We start from the raw sequence: 16,898 nt of genomic DNA, 5'->3' as shown, positions 1-16,898 counted from the left end.
TTGTTTAAGGGATTAGAGCCCTCTCCTTGCTTATATAATCAAAATATAATCAAAAACATAACAAGACATTGACTATTTAGCTACCATCTATAATAAATAAACTATGATTCTTAGCATTCTATTTTTTTAAATAAATATATATAAAAAAATTTAAAAATTACTCGACTTGTTATAAGATTTGTTTTCCTATTCATACTTTTTAAAGTTACCTACAGTAGCTTTACATTGCACACCAATATAACCTAAAAATTAAAAGAGAATTTGTTTAATGTTCTTGTAATGCTAGCTATCGATTACTATAGTATCCCTTTAACGGACAGCGACTAACAATGTTAAAACTATTTTATCTTCTTCTCACAATACTTTTATCAGCTTCCTCCCACCTTTTACTTCAAAATTCAGTTTTTCTCATCAAATTCTCTTTCCTAAATTTTTATTTTATAAGATTGAACATTTCCTAGTCAATTTGGATCATTATCCTACTTACCATCCAATTGTCTAAGCTGCCTAAATATTGTCATAACATTTTTTATATTTTTCTCTATATCCCACTTAACTTATTTAACATACGAGGGGCAGTAATGACAAGAGGGGGAAGGGTTGGAAGAAACTATTTCTGTGGGATGAATTTTTTTCATATATCTTCATTCAAACCACCTCGAACAGAAGATTGCATACCATCCATTAACTCTAATAGTTCTCATCCAACATAAGATATTTGTAACTGAAAACTAGTTCATTTAATGACATCTGATATAGATGTTTGTTGTACTTTCAAAAATTGTGTTTTTTATTATAAAAGCAGCAAAACAAAGGTGCTGAACCTATACAAAGGTAAGCCAAACGGGCCAATTACAACAGGTCAAGAACAGATCACTGATAGCAAAGGCCCAAACAGACCACTTACGACACTCTAGGAGAACAGCTGGTAACCCACATCAAGGGTGGAGAGAAAACTCACCCACAGCTCGGAGAAGAGTTTGGGAGGAGGAAGAATGATCTCTCCTCCATCGACAAACAACAGTCCAAGCAACATTATCATTTGGTAACCATCACAAGGAGGATCAAGAGGAGAAATCCCTTTAGTGAGACTGTCAGCACAAGGAGCAAAATGCTGACCAGGCGACATGTCAGCCACTAAAGGTGGAATTCAGAAACTGTATTAAAATAAACATTTTTTAATATTTATTGAAATAAACTACATATTTTGAATCATTGTCTGATTAGAGAGGACATGAAGATCACTTCCACACCACAAGTTTTTTATTCAATTTTTAGCTCAAACCATATAAAACTGATTAGTACGATGCTTGTTTCATTAGATTTGCCAATGAAAACCAACGTAAATGAGAACAGTTACAGCCCTTAGGAAAATGAGCGGGAATTATCATGGCTCTTTTGGAGAAATCTCAGGAACAAGAAAATCCTATTATTACAAGCTGCCAACAGAAACGCAAATTTTCTTTACCCAGAATACTACAAATCCTCTTTTGGAAATAATATTATACAAGTTAATCGTCTCTTTTAATATAAGCATCACCTCCTCAGCAGTGTCGAAATATGCTGGGGAGAAATGACATTCGTTTCTATGATTGTAATGAGAAGCAGTTGTACAGAGTAGGTGTTGACAATGTAAAGAGTTTATTAAGTATTTCAGGTGTTTTTACTGAGATCCAGGTGAGGTACAGTCAAGGAGAAAACTTTTGCTACAATAAGATTGGGAAGTATTCGGAGAAGAGTCCATGCACCTGACTTCACCACTAAAGTCGTTTCCATCTGTAAATGGCTCTATTTGTATCTTCCTCTTGTTTCTGTGAATGGCTTTGGATTCATCATCTTTATCTTCATCTTCATCTAGAGCTATCAATGCAGAGTTTGGACACGTAATGTCTAGTCTATCATACAGAAGTTGGAGAACATGCCTTATAGAAGGTCGTGATTTGCCCTCCCTTTGTGTACACATTCTTACAATGTTGACAAGACACTGGAGTTCTTCATAATCATATATATTTTCCAGATTAGGATCCACCATCCGAGATAAGTTAGAATCTTCCAAAATGAATTTTTGGGCCCATTCCACCAGGTTCTTGTTCTCTTCAACTGCTGGTCTAGCAGTGATAATTTCAAGCAGCAACACACCGTAACTATATACATCGCTCTTTTCTGTTAATTCCTGGGTAACAAGGTATTCTGGGTCCATATATCCTGCATGAAGAAAACGTTCATCGGTAATATGAACACCTCTATAAGAGACCAGATTTGAAAATCATACCCACTGAGGACTATCATATAACTTACCTGGAGTCCCACGAACATCTGTATTAATTGGCTCAAATTTACTAGCACCACTTCGCGAAGCATGAGCAAGGCCAAAATCAGATACCTGACATCATAATCCCATTTTATTAATTCTACAACCCAAGTAATCTTCTGTTTCTAATCTTTGCATTCATTATCTGATATGAATTTACCTTTGCAACGAAATTCTCATCCAACAAAATGTTACTGGATTTGATGTCTCTGTGACATAAAGGAGGATCACAGTAAAAATGCAGATACTCCTGAAAATGAAATGAAGATAATAATTAGATGGAATCCATGTTAACTAGCGATGTTCAATAACAAAAAATATATATTCTTTATCACTTCTATGCCTACCAAAGCTGCAGCCACATCTATCACAATTTGAAGTCTGATCCGCCAGCTCAATGGAGCTTTTGTGGGAGCTGCGGGACAAGAAGTTATGCCAGGCCAACATACCAAAATAGAAAAATTATGAATCAATGCAGCTAATACTGTGTTGAGAATTATACCAAAGGTTTTAATTACCATGAAGATGCTCTTTTAAACTTCCGTTTTCCATGTATTCATAGATAAGGAACCTGCAAAGTGAACTATTATATGCATATCACTCTAAGCAAATTGCCAAAAAAGGAGCAACTCACTCGGATCTAAATGTAGCTGTGGTGGCATGAACAACAGGGCTTATTTCCACAAAGCATGCCTACCTTTCATGTCGCTCTGCACAGAATCCCACCAGCGTGACCAGATGGCGATGATGTAACCGACCCAATAGTTCCATCTCTTTACAGAACTCATCTTGTTGAGCAATCGTGTTCATCCGCTTCACAGCAGCAACAAGCCCATCATTGAATCGAGCTTTATAAACAGTGCCAAATCCACCCCTGCCGATAATTGTACTGAAATCATCAGTTGCCTTTCTTATCTCCTTGCGGCTAAAGCGTTTAAAGTTGGATGATGGGCCTGCCAAATAATATATGTAGGATCATTCATCACTGCTCAACTCAATAAGATATTACAATTCATACCAAAAAAAAACTACAACACTCGTCTTCTCAAACAATACAAGACTTACCATTTCTCCAATCGTGCAATTTATCACATGTATTCAATGCCAGAGTTTTATTCCAATGAGATGGATTAGTATCCTTAGATTTCTTCAACTCTTTCCTTTTTCTATCTATGAGAATTATCAATAGCAATGACAGTGAAAGTGATGCTATTGTAACTCCAATTCCAACTCCAAGAATTACAGCCAAATGAGATGACGAATGAGTTTTCTTTATAATAGCAACACTAGAATGATCAGAAGTAGGAGAGTGTGCTGGGTTTGGCCTTGGAGATGATGATGCTGAAGCTGAAGGAGCTGATGCAGGTGGCTTCCATGTCAAGACTGCATGCTCAGTTAAATACATAAATTAATACTTGTTTTGGTTTTCAGCAAAGACGGTGCAAAACTATTTGCTTCATTCAATAACGATGAATTTACTCATAGAGATGAACAGCATTAGTTTTTAATAATTTAATAAGCAAGCGAAAATAATTTTTCCATAGAACAGAAATTTTAACGTACACAAATGGAAACTTAAAGGTATTAAGATACTGTAAAGTTTTCCCTTATCAGCATGACTAAAATCATTATTCTACTTTGATAGATAAGAAACTTAGCATAGAAAATATACCCGAAGTTCAACATGATGTGCTCAATTGAAATATGAACCCTGCGAGAATATGGACATGAATAACATAAGTCCCATTACAATGCCTAAACGTTGTTGCTATTCCCAAAGATTCGTCAGTGCCAGTAGGCATAGGGAAATAATTAAGTGCTAAAAGGCCCTCAAAAAATTGAGGATTCCAAAGGAAAGAAGACATCTTCCAATCTGTCTTAAAGTGTATTGGTTTATATTGATATTCTATAATTCATTTGAACTTTTCAGGTATAAAACAGTCAATAACATAAAAGAAGCAAAGCTTCAAAGAAACAATATTGAAATAATGCAGGAGTGTTTACGCTAAAACAAGTGCTTCTCTGTTACATTCTTAACCATCCTTTAATAGGCCTTTGTTTGCATCAAAACAAAAGCCTACACAGAGGAATTCAGAAACAATGCAATAATCTCAATGGACTGTGGAAATCTATTCTCTTTCATCCTTTAATAAACAAAATAACATGTTTAGGAAAGAAAGGCTGATATGTATCTTTGAATGCCCATCCATGCTGTGATATCTTGCCCGTGCTCAATTAAGTGACATGTATGTCATCTACTAGATCTTCACAGGGGTCTTGATCTCAAGAAAAGATGCTGCACTAGCAGTAGGAAATAGAAATCACAGGGTACATAGGGACGATACCAATGTTTGATTCATGTAGAAAAGTTTGTCCCAAGGGTAAGAAACATAACTTGCATGTAATTAATGTCTCTGCTAATAACTTCTTGAAATCCCTGAAGTTGTCATTTATTTTTTTATATTGTCAGTACTGTTCATCCAAATGTCTTCCCTCGTGTTTATTATTTGTCAGATAGAATCCAGGTTCGATATATGCAATGTTTCCAGAATACGGAACGCCACAAAAGGTAAAATTGTTTCGAATTTTAGCCATATAAAACAATAATCCCTAACCAGATTGGTGTCTTTGGAAGAGAATACATACAAACAGAATTGCAGGTTCTGGAGCTCACTGAGCTCAAAAAATCAAAACACAGATAAGGCCTACCTTCTCTCGCAACATGCAGAGATTTGATGAATGGCATTTTGTCATTCTTCCCAGTGAGGGTACATCTACCAAACAACACAAATTCCTTAATGTCCTCTAAGGAAATTTCGCACATCCATCCAAGTCATGAAGACTGACTAGAATTCACCTCTGTGGCATATCCATCCAACATTTATCCTCCAACCCAAGGCAACATTCTGGAACAAAAAAAATTACAATGAGACAGAGTAATAGAGATAGAAAGCAACTATGTTCAGGACGATATGTTCTCTTGGGAGTCTTGGACCTAGCGTTTGATAATTTGGTGATGTATATTCTATGCATCATAATGTAATCCCAACTTATTGGATTAATCTTAATCCATGCCTTATCACCCATGAGACTCAACTTGCGGGGCCTCTTCAAAGATGATTATACCTATCTAGTAGGTGCCTGTATGTAGGCTCAATAATTGTTTCCTATATCACTCCAGGAAAATAGTTGTATCATGCAAATAAGTGATACTTCAATTTGTAGTCCTTCCCTAACTGGGGACCTTTAAATGGAAGGGCTGTGCCTTCTATTATTTACAAGCGTATGTCATAAGTGAACACAATAAGTGGTGTTACTTCTTGTACCCAAGGAATCTAACGCATATTTCTCTATATAGGTTATTGACAATTGCTCCACTAGATAGAAAGCAACCATGTTCAAATAATTTTGTTGGTACATATTTTATGCACTGTAATGTAATCTCAACTTGTCAAGTTGGTCTTAAACCATGGCTTATTACTCATGAGCGATCACACTGGTGTTGGAATATTAAGGGTTATGTATTGTAATGAAGTCACCTTAGTGACTTATGGGGAGTTATGTTTGAAAGGCTTTATAAAAGTCATATTGTGATACATTTAAAAACTAAATAATTTAATAATATGATCATTATTTTTGTTTTTTACTATGTAAATGTAAATGCTCTTTGATTTTCCAATATGGTATCAGAGCCCAACGAACATTGATGCAGCAGTCAAGGAAAAAGGCAACAGACATGAAATGATACAGCCGTGAGGAAATGTGCTGTTGATGATTCTCCTGATTTATTCGTTAGGGCAAATACATATTAAAAATTAATTGCATTTCAACATTGACTTGTCATCTGTTGGTGATGTGTCTAATCTTCACTCCTCCATTGCCACTGCATCTAATACCTATTTATCTGCCAAGCCTTCGAAAACCAGCAGTTCAGCTTGTCACAAATAGAAAATAAGAGTGAGTAGAAAATAAGAGTGAGTCAGCCAAATATCATATTACCATTGAAGATAAGTGAAGTGTAATAAGGAGTTACAAGCGAAGTTTTATTTGAATTTGTTTTTTCAATATTTCAAGTGTTGCTTTATATCCTAAAAAGTGTCATGAAGGTTTGGTTTGTATAAGGGAAGCCTCCTATCTTGTTAGAGGTCAATGGTTTGACACTTGCAAAGATCTTTATAGTTAACTATTCATTTGTTTGATTGCTAGGAAGAAAAACCAAAATCGAGTTGGAAATTGAATTTTTACATGAATTTTTTTGCAGAAATAGCAAAAGGAAAAAATTGAAATTGTATTCTCTGGAATGATAAGGTTAATGTGTTTTATAAATGGAAAATAAGGTATCATAAGGATTTCTCTATGTTTCTATCACATTGTATAAAGGCAAAATTTTGGTTGAGCCCGACACCTTAAAATGACTATGTTAGCTTACACTTGGACTTTCAGGGTCATCACTACACCTGAGGGTGCCTCCAAAGACTTGCATGCAACATTAAATGGAAAATTGTAATAGGGTATATTGGAGGTTGGACGCACTAGAGGCTAGTGGATTTTCATTATCTCCAGCCAATCGGTTAGAGATGGTGCTTTTTATGAGAAGCATATGTTTTCTTTTCTTTTTTATGTTGATACTATTGAAGAATGCATATATTGTCAAGTTGGTTTTTGAAGATTGGAAGGAAGTCCATGGATCTTGGGAATTATACCTTTAATGAGACAATATGAAACAGCCACCCCTTAATTTGTTTTATTTTATTTTTTTGCCAATATGAAACACCAACATAAACTTGCCAAACAAGGGACACTTCTGCCATAAAGTTCTGATATTGAGTTTTCAATGTGCATATACTGCTATTAAAGTTCTCGGAGGATTCACATACAAAATTGATACTTCAATATATAGAATGTTTACCCTCTCAGGTGAATAACTTAAAGCACACAGATAAAACACAATGCAGAATAATAATGCCATAGATATCAAATGCAATATAAGAGATGTTATTCCATTCCTCGTCGTTGTTGCCCACAAGTTACATTCGGAAGTATATAAAGATGCCGAGGGGGTGCGAGCGCCAACCGTCGCACCGCAACTGCCACCCCTCGGTTGCCAACTAACCAACACAATTACAACTTAATTAACTAGTTTTATTTCCGTGTACAATATTGCCGCCAACATCATCCCCCCCAAAAGAAAAGAAGTCGTCTCCGGACGACTTAATACAAAATAGAGATGACATTAAACAGAACTACTGACGCCAGTCGAGCCCAGAACTTATACACTTGTTGCATCCTCGCCCGAAAAACCAAACTTGTCTACAAAACATGTTTTTCAATCTCAGCCTCCACCAACTGCTACTCAAATGATACTATCTCCCTAGCCAATTTGTCCTCGATAGCCACCCGTGCTGCTCTCCCGGCATCCAACTCCAAGGTACGCTGAACTAAGTCTCACGCGACTACGGCCTCCAACCTGGTGGTCAGCTCCTCCCGAGCCCTCTGTGCATCCACCAAGGCAACCTCACGTCCAACCGAGACATACTCCGAGTTCCTCAAAGCGTACCAGTCATGCCTAGAGGTGGCCACAATCATCTGGCACAAATGCTAGGAGACACCTCAAATCCTCCATCACACTCCCCAAAGGCTAATAACTGAACTGAATAACTCCCTGTTGTCGTACGACTGCGCAAATTCTGCAATGCCTTCCCGCAACTCTGTTTGTTCGCACCCTCCAAATCCGTCTCCCTCAACGGCTTATGGCTTCCCACCAATGCTTAGCGTCAGGCTTCTTTCTCACCATACGGAACAACCCACACTTACCATGACTTCTCAGATGCCCTTCGCCCAACTCGAAAAAGTGTATTGTAGCTCAAAAATTAAATTGGGGGTCTGGGGGCAGCACCTCCAGCAGGGTCTGGGGCAGCGCCCCCGTGGGGTCGAGGGGCAGCGCCCCTTGCGGGGTCCTGGGGCAACGCCCCAGATGCGCTCCCTGTTGCAGTACAGGGCGGGGTCGAGGGGCAGCGCCCTCGCCGCCAACACCAATTTACAACCCTCAAAACCATACGAAAGTCCATGGCGCACAGCATTTCTGTGATATTTTAAGATGCCAAAAACCTTTCTTCTCCACTCTGAATTTCCAGTGTCCTGGCTTCAAACTCCAGCGAATCATTTTAAATCTGGTTGTCGTCGTTTTTTTTTGTTTTGTTTTTTTGGCACTGTATTGTCCCGATGGCACCCCGGCCATACAACCTCCCTGTACGGTCAACAACAGTACTGGCACCTCCGATCGTGCGGCCACCTTCCCGTGCGGTTGACACCCTCCTTACCGTACGGACACACCTCCAGCGTACGGACAACATGCTCAACTGTGCACACTGTACGGTCCTCCTTCCGCACGCGCAACGCAGTTCAACCGTACAATGACCACTGACGACGAAGCGGCTGCGTGTGTGTTTGTGCGGCTGCGTGGTTGTGTGGCTGCATCTTCTTTTTTTTTCCGTTAGCCTCTCTTTCTTCCTTTGCGTGGGCTGCGTGGTGCGGGACTGTTCTGGGTTGTGCGGCGTTGTGCGGCGCTGCGCAGGGCTGTGCGGGCTTTGTAGTTGCGGGTGCCACCGCACGACGGTGGTTAACACCGCCGGTGTCCACCGTATGGTGTTACCACCGCCGATGGCCCACTGCACGGTGGTCGCCGTCGGTGTTACCACTGCCGGTGGCCCACCGCACGGTGGTCGCCATCGGTGTTACCATCACACGGTGGTCCCACCGTACGGTGGTCCGTTCCTTCTTTTTTTCAAAAAAAAAAATTGACCGTACGTTCGCCTGTCGTACGACCGTACGGTTTTTTTTTTCAATTTTTTTTTTAAAATCTTTTTGACCATACGTCGCCTTTCGTACGACCGTACGATTTTTTTCAATATTTTTTTTTAAAAAAAATGTTGACTGTACGGTCGATCGCCTGTCGTACGACCGTACGGTTTTTTTTCCTTTTTTTTTTTTTTTTCTCATATCCTAATTTAGTTGTCTAGAGAGTCGTCTACTCAGGTCCCCTGTCTCTAGGATTGCCCTTCATCCTTTTCGATTTTCCTCACCCGAGAGTCGCCTGCTGTGGTCCTGTGCCTCTCGAGTCGCCTGCGCCTCTCGAGTCCCCTTCCATCCTCTCGGGTGTCCGTTTGGCCTCTCGGGTCCCCTGCGCGCTTCGCGTGGTAAGGTTTCCATTTGGGCCCGTTGGTGGCCAATCTATTTTCAATGGCCATCCGAAGACCTGGAACCACAAATTCTCCAGGGACCACAGTCTCCTTCCCGTACATAAGAAGAAGAATAATAAAGATTTTGAAAGCTGCGGCCTTCCACACAAGGTTCCAATCGTTGCCGACACAATTGATCTTCGGATTATCTACGTCACCGAGGTTTGGGGCGTCTCCCTTCCAATATTCTATGTATTCTGGAAGGTACGCCTCCTCTGTTACTTGCTCTAGTTCCTCTACTTCGAGCCTATAGCTCTGGAACATTTCATAATCCTCCATTTGCCAATGGAAGAGCCCATTCAATGACCCTGTCTCATCCTCGGAGCACTCTCCTAGTTCGAGAATCCCTTCATTGTTGGGCTCCTTGCAGCCCCGTCCTTCGGCCCTCGAGTCACCTTTTCCTTCATCCTCCGATTCCAAAGATGATGCTAGTTCCTCGTCAACAACCTGGGTCCTCAGATCAATGGTGTACTTCCGCCCCCCTTTCTCCATAGAAAGGGTGTTCTTTTTCCAGTCGTGGTTCACCTTTGTTGTAACCAGCCACCCTCTGCCTAAGATGGCGTCGTACCCCTTCTTCTTGAGTGGGATTACCACAAAATCTAGTACGAAGGGTTGCGTCCCGATGGTAACTTGTTGGCCCATCAGTGTCCGGATGGGTTTGATTCCATGCTGATCTGCTCCGAGCAGATTGAATGTAGATGGCCACAGCGTTGGCTTCCCAAGCTTCTGCCAGGTTTCTTCTGGAAGAACATTCACTCCTGATCCACCATCAACAATAGTGTCTGTCAAGGTAGTCCCCAGTATGCCCATTTCTACCACCGCCGGTTGGCGTCCACTATTGACTACCAACAACATGGGATCGATCGTGGGGCTTAGGACCTCCCTTAACGCAGGGTCGGCTGTGGGGCTCACGACCTCCCTCGTTTTCACCTGTGAGGGTACGGAGTTTAAGATAGCCGTTTTTAGCTGCGGCATGGTCTCCAAGAGGTCTTGTATTCTCATGGGTACCTCCATCTGCAATATTTGCCCAATGATGTTATTTTTCGCTTCCGTACGAGATGATGTACTCGCCACCTCGTTGTCCCGTCGTTCGGTCGTCATCTCACGTTCAATATTGGCCTTTGCCTCCCGTAATCTCTCCTTCTCCGTACAGGGGTCGAGATAAGTGGCTTTTTTCGTCTGGGCACAAGTGATCGCCAGTACTTCTTTCTCACCAGTCTTCTCAGCCTTCTCAATGTTGAGGAGATTAACCCCTGCCTGTGGGCAATTTGCGTCCTCATGGTTGCCTAGCCCACACCAACGGCAGAGGTGCTGAGGGGTGGCTTCCTTCGTGCAATCACTGGCGAAGTGCCCCCACTGATTACAGGCCCTACATTGGATAATTGGCCGACCCTTGGCGTCATACTGGATACGGCTTCCGTTATTGTTATTGTTGCTATTCCTTCCACCGCCACGTCTATTGTCCCGGTAACCTCCAGATGATGTCGTTGTGTTGGTTTGCGAAGTTCCGACGGTCGGCTGCTCTTGCGTGAAGAGAACTTGTTGGCTCCTGGTTTTCATATTGTAGGGACATTCCTTTGTCAAATGTCCCGCAATCTGACAAATGTCGTAGAAAGCCTTCTTGGGACAGGACCCCTTGGTGTGTCCGTCACTCCTACAGTCGATACACCACATGTCGTTTTCTTCAGTCTTACTTGTACTCCCCTTCATGGCTTTGAATTCTTTCAACATTCGTTCCATGTCCTTTTGGAGAGCGTGCACCTTTTTACTCGATTCGTCGCTGCTGCTGCTTTCCCCATCAGAGTCTTCATCATCGTCAGATGAATATTTATTACTTTTCTTCTTCTTTGACGTTTTGTATTCACTCTCTAGGTCCATCGCCCTATTATAGGCGTCGTCATATGATGTAGGTGGAACGATTTTCATCTTCCTTCGGAGGGAATGCTTTAGTCCCTCCACGAACCATCGCTTTTTCAACCCATCTGCTGGTTGACTCTCCATTTTTCCCAGCAATTCCTTCAGCCTCCTACTGTATGCCCGTACTGTCTCCTTGATACCTTGTTTGGTACTGTATATCTCCGTTACAATTTCATTGTCATCACGGAGCAACTGAAATTCCTCCGTGAATTCCTTCTGTAGATTGGCCCACGTGGCCACTTTTTGCTTGTCCACATCGGAGTACCAATCTATGGCAACTCCACGTAACGTGGCTGGGAACTGCTGTACCCAATCATCCTGATTTGTCACTTCGTTGGCGGACCAAATGGTTTCACATGTACGGCAGTGCCGTAAGGGGTCTTCCTTGCCGTCCCCTGTGAACTTTGGCAATTTTTGTTTACTCGCCATCCCGGGTCATCTTCCTGGGGGCGACTGTGCCTGTGTCTGTGACCTTGCGCTGCTTCCTCCAGTGGCGCCGGTGGTGTGTCTTGCGTGGGCGACTGGAGGTACGGTGTTTTTCCTGTCGTGTGTGGCACCTACACCCGTACTGTTGCCCTCCCCTTCGCTCCCACCCGCGCCCACTCCTGGTTCCCGTTGGTGATCTTCACTCTGTGGTGTAAGGGATAAGTTTCTAAACTAATCCCGAGTCTCTTCGACTAGATCTCTCCTTAACCTTGTTTCCTCCAGAAACTCTTCGTGGCTCCGCACCCTACGGTGTTCTGGCGACGCGTAGAAACTTCCCTCGGCTTCTGCACCCTCCGTGACACCTCCGTGGTTCCCTTCGGGCCACCCTTCTGCAGGTCGTCCTTCGGCAAGTTGCCTCAACCTCCGTCTCCGTTCTACTTGCTGCTCCAGAATCAAGGCCCTCTGCGCAGCCTCCCACTCGTTCGTTTCTACTTTCTTATTTTTGTCTTTATTTAATATATTTGGCATAAATCACCTCCGTACATAGCAAGCACACACCATGTACACAATTCTTTTATTTTTTATTTTTCCCTTTCGACCATAATTTATATCAACATTGTGTCGAGATTATTATAGGGTTCAATTTTCCCTTCGCGTCGTCGGTCTCTGGGTTCATCTCACCGACGGGTAGGCCCATCGCGTCCGTGCGCCATCCACGTCTTCCGTTCCCGAGTACGTCTAGGCAACGGTGCCAAATGTTTACCCTCTCGGGTGAATAACTTAAAGCACACGGATAAAACACGTAATGCAGAATAATAATGCCATAGATATCAAATGCAATATAAGAGATGTTATTCCATTCCTCGTCGTTGTTGTCCACAAGTTACATTCGGAAGTATATAAAGATGCCGAGGGGGTGCGAGCGCCAATCGTCGCACCGCAACTACCACCCCTCGGTTGCCAACTAACCAACACAATTACAACTTAATTAACTAGTTTTATTTCCATGTACAATATTGCCGCCAACATAGAATAGATGAACATAAGAAAAGCCTTAAAACAGGGATGAGTTAAACTGTTGCAGGTCTGATGATGAACCTAAAGAGGCTGCTACAAGCAGTGGAACAAGAATATTTCACCCAGTACTCTTTCTAACTCACAACCCACACTCACCAAGGGTCTAAACTGGAGTTGCACCTCCAAATAACACCTCGAACACCTTGTAAATGGGCAAATGGATGTGAACAGGTCTGCTATATAAATCTGAGCAAGTAGCAGGTCTGTAACAGCATTTTTCAACCTCCAACACTCTCCAATAAGCAAGCAAACAGTGAGTTACAGATCTTCTATAATGCAACAGCAGCTCATACAAAGCATATGGGACTGTACAGTCATTTAAAAGCTTCTGAAAACATCTCCAAACACTTCCGAACATGTAGAACCACCTCCTAAGGGTGATCATCAAACTTGAACATACACAGCACCACTAATCAGCTCCAAAATATCACTCCAACCCCCTTCATACTCTGATATGAAAGTAGAAAAGTCTGGAATGCTGATTTAAGTGATGACCAGTATGAAAACACCAGTACTGCAGGGTAAATAGCCATAAAATCCATTCAAACACACCTCCAATCATGCATTAGACACCTCCTAAGGGAGATCAACGCCAGCATAAGCCAGCAGACACCAAACAGCCACCCAAAGCTAAGAATATCAAAAACATAGATCTGTCATGATTTCCAATCACCTCCTAGAACTGTATGACACCCAAATTAGCTTCCATAACCTCCAAAAACGATCCCAAAGTGACACCAAAGACCTACCAAGGTCAAATCACCCCCCCCACCCACAGCCTGGAAACAAACTTAAATAGGCAACACTTAGGAAGGGAAGTCTCATGCCTTACACTTAGGCACCCAAGCACAAAGTACGGCTCTCCTAGGATATCAAGCCAGCAACAAGCCACTAAAAAACCCTTCACAAATTGGTCATCAAGCTACAGCAAACCTACATACACTTGATAAAAGTGCAACCTTATCAAAGCTCTTTAGTGGAATATGGTGGTACAGCCTTGCTAAGGCATCACCACTAATAGCAAATGTACGGCCACCAATGGGATCCTGGAACACCTTCAAAAATGCAACACTTTGCACAATAACCAAAAAACAAACTTCAGAAAACTTCAACTCAAAATACCTTAAAAATCTTCATTTTCTTTTTCTACAACCCCGAAATCTCTGCAGAAAACAACAAGCTCCATTGCAATTTCTAAAGTGAAACCACCATGAACCAGCTAGCGAGGATCTTTCGCCACCTCAAAACCAGCAAACTCAAGAGTTTTGTCCTCAAGGATTTTTGAGAAGAACAAAAGTTCTCTCCAAAATGTAGAAGCAAAATCAAATTCATCAATAACAACAACAATGAACCCTCAACCTCATTTTATAACTTTTTGAAGCAACAAAATGATACTTTTTTCCAATGTTACCCGGGGACGTGTACCCAAGCCTATTTGACTCATCCGCATTTCCACGACATCCTGGGGATGCAGGGACGCCTCGAGGACATCCCCAAGCCGTCCCCTTTAAGTGGAAATTTGCAGGAAACATCCCCAGTCACAGGGGACGCCCAAGGCTTCACGCTGGGGGACTCCAGGACTTCACACTGGGGATGGCCAGACATTCCAAGTTTGAAGCCCAAACTTTATAGTAAAAAAAACACTCCCATGCGTTTGAAATTTGAATATGTTAGAACAACAGATCTGGTTTGCAGATGTGCCAAAGTAAACAACAATAATATTTTCATAGAGTTAAATGATTGCAAGCTACTTTAGACAAAAAAAAATCTGTAATTCCAAGACAAATTTAATCCAAATTTTCTCAACATAGTTAACTGATAGAATTTTCTACCAAAAACAAATTAAAAAATTTTTACTCAATTTACATACAATGGAAAGTGAACCTACACAAAAATTCCTAAAAATTGCATCACAATAACAAAGAAAAGTGCACCTGATGACATTTACAGCTATGTGAAAAGAGAAATGCATAACATGACAAAAAAACAGAAGTCTAGAAGAAACCTAGGTAGGGGAGGATACTGACAGGATATTCTTCTACTTGTATGTGTGTTTGTGTGTAAAATTCATGTGTATGTGTATCACAGTCATTCAGAATAAACATGAAATACAATATCCTTAAAATTGGAAGAAATCACAATTGCAATGCACTTCATCTGTTCTTCAATAGAACTACATTGCATTGTGCTCCTTCAAATTCTGGGAATGCAGACCTAATCTAACTGATTGCTTTATTCTCTCTAGTATCAATTTGGTTGACAATAAATGAGTAACGACGTATCAACAAGCAAGCTGCTTTTGTCCACTCCAGCCACAGATCCAGATTTGACAAAAAATAAGAACTAATGGCTTTGAGATGAAAACGAGGAACTAATGACTTTGGAAACTAGCACATCATTTGATTGAAATGGGATACACAAAGAACCATTATCAATTGCCAATTGGAAAATATTAGCATAGGAACTTACCACAGATTTAGAAGCAGAATTTTTTTATATCAAAGCTAAAAATGCTACTAGCAAGAAGAATATAAGAAATGAAGGTGTTATGATGTCTCTATGTCTTATGTATGAACATGATAGACTGATGTTAAAGTATGCTTCACGAAAGGCTGGGAAAAGCCACCTATATACACATATATAGATATATATTGCTTTTCCCAACCTTTCATTAAGCATACTTCAACATACTCAATTATGTACATATATATTTTAATATTTAACAATTCTTCAAAATTTCTCTATATATTTAAAATTTTACCTATATTTTATAAAGTCATCCCCTTGCCGTCCCCAAAAATGGCTAAATCAGGGACTTGGAAATGCATCCCCCTGTCCCGAAAACTTAAGGTAACATAGCTTTTTTCCAAGGTTGCATGGGTACAGGGGTACTTGGAGACTTTGGAGACTGGTGCTGGTACTGGTACGGCTATTTTTTCAAAATAGGAGACGTGGGTACTTGGAGATGCCAATTTCTTTTAAATATAATTTAATAATCTATAGAAATTCTGAAAATATAATGACATTGAACATTAAATATAATGACATCAAATATAATATAATAATTTAGTAATGGCTGTTGCAACGTTTTAAGAAATCCTTGTGACCTGCATTTGTTTTGAGCTTTGTTTTTTTTTCGTTTGTACTGTGTTATGTTTTTTTTAACATTTTAAGGTTTCCTTTTTTTTTGTTTGGCTTGGAGACGGTGGGAGATGGGTGGATACGTTAGCGGGAAGTCTCCTCTCTGTGGAGACATTTCCAACCAAGTTTCCGATGTGGGATACGCGTCCGAGTCTCTGGTACGAGTACCCATACAACCTTGCTCTTTTCCTTATTTGCTTCAAAACTCCTTTTATAAAATAAATAATTAATTTTATGGAGCGCTTTTCACCTGTTTGAGGAATAATAATGTTTTCTAATGACTAAAGTCTCTTTTCTAAGGCATCCATTAGAAATAATTTTTCAAAACCTATCAAATGAGCTATTACACTTAGTTGTCCCTTTTAATATTCCAGCATTAGACAACTTACGTGAAATATTAATTAAATAACTCAATAATATATCCCAAGTTGAGGAAAGCACCCAAAAGATATGATTTTGCAATGTTGATCATACCAAAGCGATACTAGGGACGATGATCAGAGGCAACCAGGTGACTTTCTAAAAATAGCCTACTCCAAGAAGTTTGGAGAGCAACCAAAAGGTCGAAAGTTCTAAAAGTATCAAAGGGCTTCATCTAACCAACTGAAATCAAACCCAAGAACAATTGCTCTACAATACTGATCAAATGCTTCTCCAAGAATGTTGGAGTTCTACCTAACAGTTAGCCTCTAGAAGACTTGGAAATTGGTTGAATGTGCACAAACTAGCTAAGCACCAAAAAGGGGACATTAGAGGATGTACCTTGATAATCTAAAACATGCACCCTA

At 40.8% G+C, this 16,898-nt stretch overlaps 1 protein-coding gene across 3 annotated transcripts in view; it reads right to left on the bottom strand.

The window, feature by feature from the left end:
* Nucleotides 1–1,287: 1,287 nt before the first annotated feature.
* Nucleotides 1,288–16,898, bottom strand: part of LOC131026924 (probable receptor-like protein kinase At1g49730) — a 124,303-nt gene continuing 108,692 nt past the window's right edge. For all 3 annotated transcript variants that reach the window (XM_057956939.2, XM_057956931.2, XM_057956933.2), the window contains exons 3-9: nucleotides 3,377–3,694; nucleotides 3,009–3,264; nucleotides 2,830–2,882; nucleotides 2,659–2,726; nucleotides 2,472–2,561; nucleotides 2,299–2,383; nucleotides 1,288–2,205 (exon numbers count right to left, since the gene is read on the bottom strand). In XM_057956939.2, coding sequence (XP_057812922.1) covers nucleotides 1,664–2,205; nucleotides 2,299–2,383; nucleotides 2,472–2,561; nucleotides 2,659–2,726; nucleotides 2,830–2,882; nucleotides 3,009–3,264; nucleotides 3,377–3,694 — 1,412 coding nt within the window. In that variant the 3' untranslated portion in view covers nucleotides 1,288–1,663. The remainder of the gene's footprint in view (nucleotides 2,206–2,298; nucleotides 2,384–2,471; nucleotides 2,562–2,658; nucleotides 2,727–2,829; nucleotides 2,883–3,008; nucleotides 3,265–3,376; nucleotides 3,695–16,898) is intronic.

This window comes from Cryptomeria japonica, chromosome 2 (assembly GCF_030272615.1).
Source record: "Cryptomeria japonica chromosome 2, Sugi_1.0, whole genome shotgun sequence".
Taxonomy (NCBI): Eukaryota; Viridiplantae; Streptophyta; class Pinopsida; order Cupressales; family Cupressaceae; genus Cryptomeria; species Cryptomeria japonica.
The sequence above is the reverse complement of the archived record's forward strand: the minus strand, read 5'-3'. Positions and strand labels throughout refer to the sequence as shown.